We start from the raw sequence: 8,884 nt of genomic DNA, 5'->3' as shown, positions 1-8,884 counted from the left end.
TAATAATCTTGCACAATAGGTGCTCCATTTTCTCCCCCAAATGAAGACGGTGTTTCCCCCCCTGCCGTCATCGCTCTCTTTATGTGCAGCCTTGGCGGAATTTCTCAAATGAATTATGTAGCAACTGGCTACAGGTTTGATGTGATAAATCTGCACCGCCGCTCAAGTGTACACAGACTCGAGGGTCCGCCGAGCAAACCCCGTCAACGGCCTCGTGTATCTCCTCGTAAAAATGGACGCTATTGTTTTTTTTCTTAGCAATGCTTCACTCAAGAGTCAGGTGGCTTCACGATACAACGGCAATCCAAGAGTGGAGAAGAACGCTGATTCGTAGCATTTTCAGAAAATGGACAGCTGGGGGTCTGCTTTTTAAGAACAACTAATTACCTCCACCAGGGAGACAATCAAATCTCTTGTTATTTATTTAGTTATTTTACTGGTTCTTTTATCACAAACAAACTATTTAGGTTTCATTACTCTGATGAAGACGGAAGTGATAGCCAAAACATGTCAGGTAATGAAACTTAATTAATTTGTTTGTGATAAAAGAACCAGTAAAATAACCAACAAATCTCTTGTTATTATTACAGCCATTTTATTTTTACCTTGCTCTCATATTGTGCAATTTTTTATTTTATTTTTTATTTACACCCACGCACTCTGTTAATTAAATTAATAGTGGGGTGGAAGGTGTTTGTGGATCAATAGTGTTGCAGGGTTCCTCACTCTGGGTGGACACAGCTTCCCACTTATTTGGAATTGAATAAGGGCAGCAAGGGAGGTCAAGATGATGAAGAGTATCAATCATTCTGTCTCCTGTGTGGAGTTATTTGGGGGTCGACACAATGTGCAATAATGAAAGTTCACTTGCTCACCTCTGAGGGGGGGGCGTGGGTGAATTTACTTCTCCAGCGGCAATACAATCAAGATCTCCGACGATACACGTGAGCCTTTCCCCGTTCCCTGTGGCGCATTCCCAAAGTCATTACCGAGCATTTAAGAGAGGGATCGCTGTGAGTTTTCTGCCCATCTAACCGATATCTGACATTGTATTTCCCCTTTTGTCTCCACATTATAAATACTAAGCACCCCGTAATTGGAATCAACCTCCCATCTATCCAAGACTTGTACCTGTCCAGGACCAGGAAACGTGCAAGGAACATCTCTACAGACCTTTCTCACCCAGGTTGCAGTCTGAACTACTCCCCTCCGGACAGCGTTATAGAGCTCTGTACGCCAAAACCAGCAGACACAGAGACAGCTTCTCCCCCCAGGCTGTTGCTCTGATGAATTCACACTACTCTTAGAGTCTCATAGTCATTACTGTGCAATAACATCCTGCTCTCCACACCTTTTTTGAATTGTCTACACTGATTGTACTATGTGTCCTCTGCATCCATTGCAGCCTGGTCATCCTGGAAGAGGGACCCTCCCATCTGTGGTCTCTTCTCAAGGTTTCTCATTTCCCCCAGCTGGAGTTTTGAGTTTTTCCTTGCCCTCTTGGGAGTTTAAGATCAGGGGATGTTTGAGAATATTTGCCATTTTTCACATATCCTGAGTGTTGTTGGTCACCTAAATGTTGAACAGAGGCTGTGATTTACCAAAGTCAAATTCCTTGTTTGGCACGCTCAAACATGGCGAATAAAAACTCTTGAATCTTGAATAATTTCTCTTCCTCTTTTATTTCATAAAAGAGAGATCAGCGGACTTCTGATAACGTTATTGTGGAGCTGCCCACTCGGCTGTCTTGTATTAGCATGCGTGGTTGCGACGGAGGATTCCTAAAGTGAGATTGATTGAACCCAGCAGATGTGGAACTCTGCTATGTTACAGTCATTTATGCCGAGGCCGGCTCACAAGCTGTCAATTGAATGGATGGATGGATGGATGGATGGATGGATGGATGGATGGATGGATGGATGGATGGATGGATGGATGGATGGATGGATGGATGGATGGATGGATGGTTGGTTGGTTGGTTGGTTGGTTGGTTGGTTGGTTGGATGGATGGATGGATGGATGGATGGATGGATGGATGGATGGATGGATGGATGGATGGATGGATGGATGGATGGATGGATGGATGGATGGATGGATGGATGGATGGATGGATGGATGGATGGGCACGGTGGAGTGTAGGAAGGCAGGTATGAGGAAGCAGAGGGTGTCACCTCAAAGCTGTAATCAAACTTATATCATATATATATTGTATATATAAATAGGCTACACAACAAACTGATGAATGACTAGTTTTCAAAACAGAGACTAATAAAAACTGTTCAAATATTTAAAAATGAAATATTGAAATCAAATCAAATATTTAAAAATAAAAATTATCTTAAAAAATGATTGGTAATAAAAATTGCTAACAATATTTTTTAAAAGTGAAAACAATTTGAAATTTTGGAGTTGACACGAATTCGAGGCACAATTTTTCTTCGCGGGCGACCTAAAATGATGTGGCGGGCCGTATCTGGGCCCCGAGCCTTGACTTTGATACCAGTGCTGTAGAAGAAGCTTTGGCACCGCTGCATCCTTGAGCCTGCAAGTGACGTAGATCTGGGGATAAATAATATATTATAAGGTGCGGGTGAAGGAGTGAGTGATGTCTTGATGCTACAAGTTGCCGTGGTTCATTTGTGCAGCGTACAATATTTCACCCCTCCCCCCAGAAAGACAGATTTCTGTCCTCTACACTCTCAAGAGGCAGAAAATATTAACAGAATGCTTAATACATGTACGTTTGATTTGCTTACTGACGGAGTTCACGTCACACAGCTAGCGCTAGTGATGTGCATTCCAGTTCATTTAGGTGAACTGATTCAGTTCACTCAAAAGATTCGTTCAAACAAATCGTTCAATTAATAACCCCCAGCCCCCCCCCCCCCCCCCCCCCACACACACACACACATACACGCACACACTGATACGATTTTTTTTAACCGTCTCTCACCCGGTCGTGAACGGGAAGTTGCGTCACTGACTCGTTTGTGAACGGGAAATTACGTCACTGACTAAAGTCCCTCCTCCATTTAACGCTCGCTGGTGCTGCTGATTGGTCGTTCGCGAAGATTCACGAGTGAGTGACAGATAGCATTGCCGCTGTGCCTTTGACAGCCGACACACTTTATGCCGACATTGATGTTTTAATTTTGTATTTGTTGGATTGTAGTTGATGGTGTTATTACATCGAATGTGTTTGTGTTTGAATAAAAGGTTGGGGGGAAAAAAACGTTATGCCGGCATTTGTTAATTTTGGGGACACCAACTCATATAACAACGTAAAACACATACCTATTGTCATATAAAGCAGTTAACCAAATGTCTGATTTTTATGTTTTGATTGGCGAATGTAAAAACAAGGAATAAAACACCAGACAAGTTATAACATAAATGTTTATTAAAATAATAATAATAATAATAATAATAATAATAATAATAATAATAATAATAATAATAATAATAATAATAATAATAATAATAATAAAAGTACATGTCAAACCAGCAATCTAATGTGAAACTGCGGTCGATATATTGAATAACAACATTTAGGCATATATATACATAAACGTTATTCAAAACCTACTATAAGTAAATCGTAAATCTACATTCTGGCTTACATAGTTCACGCCAGGAGACGCAACATATTCACTGACTGATCCGTTGATGCACAGGAAGGCAGTTCACTCATTGACTCGTTCGCGAACGGGAAAGCCAGGATTCGTTCCCTCACTGATCCGTTCTCGCGGTGAACTGGAAATGCGAATCACCAAAGAACAAATCTGTGAGTGAACGAATCACTCACTGATCGATTCACTCACAGATTCATTCGTAGGTGAACGGGAAATGCAATTCACGACTCGTTCGTGAACGGGAAGTTACGTCATTTTCTTCCTCTTTGTTTTACGGCGAGGTGGCACCAGCTTCAATGGGCATTACCGACATCTACTGGTTGAAGTTGTATGGCGGCTGTGGCTCAGGCAGTGGAGTGGGTCGTTTAGTAACCGGAGGGTTGGGAGTTCGATCCCAGCTCTGTCACAGTCACATCTCGTTGTGTCCTTGGACAAGACACTTCACACACCTTGCCTCCAGGTCGCCATTGTAAATGAGAAAGTGTTCTCAATTGGCTTACCTGGTAAAACTATGATTTAGAAAAAAAAAGAATCACTTTAAGAAGTGATTCGTTCACTCTCGTTCACTGAAAAGTATCGTTCTCTTTGAACAAATCGTTCACTCACTTGCCAACCCTAGCCTAGCGCGAACACTAGACGGTGAAGTAAGTGCCAAAATCAGCGAGTTGAAAATTAAGAGAGCTGAAAGAGCAGCTAATTTGTGAAATTTGAATAATTATGCTGACAATTTAATCAGGCCTCTGTGGATCGTATTGTACAATGATGATGATTTTGTTGATGTATCATCCATGCACGACTGGGCCTAAAACCGATCTCTGTGGGACTCCTTTTGTGCAAATGACAATAGCATCACCGAAAATGTAATTTTTAGACAATTTATAGACGCTACCTGTTGTTTTGATATTATCCCTATGATATTTTTATTAATTGTATAAGGGATTAGTGGCCATCTAATGATTCCCTGTGCAAATCATTTTAAGTAGCTTTCGCTTGTGTGAACGTTGGTCAAACGTCAACTCCAGCTACTACGTTACATCCATCCATCTAACAATTGGAGGAAGGCAGCGACGACCAACAAGAGAAATATTTTTATTTTCTACTTGCAACCGAAGTTCGACGACGCCGAAGATAATCATGAAGACCAAATGTGCTAAATGTGCTCGTGGAGTAACCACAAAGTCGAAGGCCGTCCAGTGCAGTCTGTGCGACGGATGGATTCACATCGCCTGTTGCGGTATTGAGAAGGCGGAATATGAATGCCTACGGATGGTAACCTCCTCGGCTGTGAACTTCCTCTGTGACCACTGTCAGTGTGTATTTAGCGATATGCGCGTAAAGTCAGGACTTCCACCACTCACTCCCCAAAACGCTCCCGTAACTCAAGTTTTGCGCTCTGCAGACTGCTCCCCGGTTCGGGTCACCTTTCCTACCTCATCCTGCTCTACGACAACGCCATTGACAAAGTGTAACTCAGAGCCGGATATCTCCACCCTGACAGCACCCACAGTCCTAAAACAGCCTGCTCCAAAGGCAACCTACGCCGCTGTTGCTGCAAGCCCAGATCCCGACGCGCCCAAAGAAGAAGAAGAAGAAGAAGAAGAAGAAGAAGAAGATGATTTTATTCTTGTACGGAACAAGAAACACAAACCAAAAGCTCCGAATGTCAGCTCTCAGATGCAAACTGTCTTAGACAAACTCTCAGCGCTACAAAAACAGGTGACTGAAAACTCCAAGCATCAGGCAGCCGAAAACTGCAGAGCCAACCCGTCTATTCCACTTCGTGAAAGATGTTTGATAATTGTGAATGCCCCGGAATCTTTGAAAGAATCTTCGGCCGAGAGAATTGTTGACGATCAAACATTTCTCCAACGTATGGTGTCACTCATGTTTGACGAAGGTGAAGAAGGGATACACGTTATCTCAGCTTACAGGCTTGGACGCAAATCGGAGGACTGCTCAAAAACGCGCCCGCTGAAACTCGTACTTAACAACGAAGCGGAATGCCACCGCGTTCTCAAAAGAACCTTTCGCCTGAAAGGTGAAAAGTTCTATGTGCTGCGTGACCTATCGCCGGAGGATCGAATCAAAATGAAAGATGCAGTCACTGAACTTCGTACTCGCCGTGCAGCCGGTGAAACTGATCTACGCATTGTGGATTTTCGCGTTGTTCAGAAGAGGACCAGAGAGACCTGGAGACCGATTACCTTTATCCCGAAGCATTAACATCGCCTTTGGGATTAAGGGTGATCACGGCCAACGTTAGAAGCATTCGTAACAAACTAGATGACATTGAACTCCTTGTAGAGGAACAACATCCTGACCTGCTTGCTTTCACGGAAACGTGGTTAACCCCAGAGATCGCTGATTCTGAGATCCAGCTTCCAGGTTACCTCCTAACCCGGTCCGATCGTCCCGAACACCGAACTGGTGGCGGTGTCATCCTTTACTGGAAAGCGGAACTTCGTGTCCACTCGATAGTAACCAACTGCGATGCTGACAACGGAATTGAAACCCTATGGTGCCGCGTCAACAATGGGCGCAAATCAGTTACAGTTGGCGTCATCTATAGAAGCCCGTCTGCTCAAGGAACTGAGCTTGAGCTACTAGATCAACTTCGATGTCACGGGAGAGGCAGAGACTGTCTGATTGTCGGTGACTTTAATGCGCCCGCTATTGAATGGGACAGCCTCCACTGTAACCTAGATCAAGGAACTTTCGATGCCCAACTGCTTGATACAATCCTCGACTGCAATTTGACCCAGCATGTCATGTCTCCAACCCGTATGTTTCCTGGTCAAACCTCAAACATCCTGGATCTTGTTTTAACAGCGTCCCCAACTGACATCGACAAATTGCAATGTTCGCTGCCAATCGGGAGAAGTGATCACTGTACAATTTCCTTTCACTGGAGCGGTTGTGCATCAATTAACGATTCTGGTAGACCTCGTCGAAATTATTGGCGTACAAATCAACCCACTCTTCAGGAAGCTGCTGCTCAAACAGACTGGAGTATTCCGTCTCATCTCGAACTCGAAGATGCCTGGACCCTGTTTCGTTCCAAACTTGAACTTCTTGTGGAGGAGCATGTGCCAATTTCTCGGAAACGAACCTTCACCAAAGGTCCTCCTTGGTTTGATGGTGAACTAAGACTCTTGCTGAAAAGTCGTCGTAAACTATGGGATCGATTCAAACTGTCTCAATCTCCCGTGGACTATGATCGCTACAAAATAGTTCGAAATCGGTGCACACAAATGAAGCGGAAAAAACGAACCGAATATGAACTGCGTCTGGCGGAGACATCCAAGACTTCCCCAAAGCTCCTGTTCGCTTATTTGAAGAGAAGGACCAAGGCAGGAAGCGGCATACCTCCCCTTCGTTCCCCGGGTTCTGAGGATCTCCTTCTCCAGGATGCCGAAAAAGCTGAATCACTCGGCTCACAATACGCCTCTGTGTATACCGTCGAGCCGCAGATCCTGGATTCCCATTTTCCTGTTCCTGACTCAGGCTTCCACCATCTTGTATTTGAGCGAGAAAATGTTATGAAAGCACTTCTGGAGTTACGGCCGGACTCCTCTCCTGGGCCAGATGAGATGCACCCAGCTTTCCTCAGAACTATTGTCGAGCATATTGCAGAACCCGTCCGACACATACTCCAGCTTTCCTTGGAAACCGGACGTCTACCTGTCGACTGGAAAATCGGCACAGTCAAACCAATATTCAAGGGAGGAGCTCGCCATGATCCGACAAATTACAGACCCATATGTCTGACCTCGATCGTTTGTAAGGTCATGGAAAAACTACTAAAGCGGGCTCTACAAAATCACCTGAACGAGCTTGACGTGCTAACTGCTGCTCAGCATGGTTTCCAGAAAGGACGTTCCTGTGTATCGAATCTCTTAGTAGCCAGAGAGAAGTGGGTAGCTGCCGTCGACGCTGGTAAATGCCTTGATGTCATTTTCGTGGACTTTAGCAAAGCCTTTGACAGAGTACCTCACATGCGTCTCCTGCTTAAACTCCAAAGGGTTGGTGTAACTGGGAAGATCTTATCCTGGATTGCTGACTTTCTGGAAGGACGTTATATGCGAGTGAAAGTCAACGACGCATACTCAGCGCCTGTGCTTATGTCTAGTGGAGTGCCACAAGGATCGGTCCTTGGACCCGAACTCTTCAAGCTCTACGTCAACGATCTCCCGCAAGAACTGAACATTGAGTGTTTACTGTACGCGGATGATTTAAAACTTTGGGCTGAAGTTACTAGCGTCGAGGATGCTGACTGTTTCCAAGACGTGTTAGATAGGCTCCAAAGTTGGACGGAAAAATGGCTGCTTCCAATAAACCATGCCAAATGTTCAGTGCTCTCCATGGGAACTCAGAATCCACTCGGGGCGTACCATATTGGAGGATATCTCCTTAAAAACACCACAAGTGAGAAGGACCTTGGTGTCATAGTGTCGTCAGACCTAAAGACTAGTCTTGACACCACGAAGAAGGTCACCGCTGCCACCAGGATGTTTGGATCCATCAGACGGTCTTTTGCCCGTATGACTCCTGCGATTTTCAGACTACTGTTTATCTCTCACGTGCGTCCCATTCTTGAGTACGGACTGCCTGCAGTATTCCCATTGACCAAGTACGAATCCGATATGCTGGAGCGAGTTCAACGTCGCGGTACGAAAACAGTCGCAAAACTTCACCAGCTTTCCTACGAAGATCGACTGGAACAGTTGAATCTCTTCTCTCTGGCCTACCGTCGTCACCGAGGAGATCTGATATATACCCGGCGCATTCTCCGAGGCGAACTTGGTGAAGACCTGAGGGAGTATTTCATCTTAAATAATGATACTTCGACACGTGGTCACAGTTTGAAGCTATACAAACCGAGGAGGTTACGCATCCATGGTGACGCCACTCTCTCTACCCGTGTAGTTAATAGCTGGAACCGCCTACCCGAATCATGTATCACAGCCCAGTCAGAGGAAAGTTTCAAGAGAAGTATTGACGCAGTGTTTAAAGTCTGAAAGGTGAAACTGCCGACCGCGGTATCGGTACCGACTTTTTTCCGACATTTCAACCGCGGCTTGGTAGCATCCCTTCAACGTCCGGGAAGTGAAGGAGCTGACAAGGGATTCTTCCCTCTGCTTTCTACCTCTCAATGAAGTCAATGAAGTAGAACCTGATAAGTCTTACTGTCTGGCTCTGGGTGTTATCTTGGTGTTGCTGCTGTGTACATTCGGATGCTGTGTAGGTGGCAA

The 8,884-nt window shown here is 44.8% G+C and overlaps 1 protein-coding gene across 1 annotated transcript; it reads left to right on the top strand.

Moving 5' to 3' along the window:
- Nucleotides 1–5,783: 5,783 nt before the first annotated feature.
- Nucleotides 5,784–7,864, top strand: LOC133143897 (uncharacterized). The gene is made up of 2 exons (XM_061266153.1): nt 5,784–7,568; nt 7,654–7,864. Exons 1-2 carry the CDS (start codon nt 6,401–6,403, stop codon nt 7,662–7,664), a joined length of 1,179 nt encoding a protein of 392 aa, XP_061122137.1. The 5' UTR covers nt 5,784–6,400; the 3' UTR covers nt 7,665–7,864.
- Nucleotides 7,865–8,884: the final 1,020 nt, after the last annotated feature.

Source organism: Syngnathus typhle, linkage group LG19, assembly GCF_033458585.1.
Source record: "Syngnathus typhle isolate RoL2023-S1 ecotype Sweden linkage group LG19, RoL_Styp_1.0, whole genome shotgun sequence".
NCBI lineage: Eukaryota > Metazoa > Chordata > Actinopteri > Syngnathiformes > Syngnathidae > Syngnathus > Syngnathus typhle.
The sequence above is the reverse complement of the archived record's forward strand: the minus strand, read 5'-3'. Positions and strand labels throughout refer to the sequence as shown.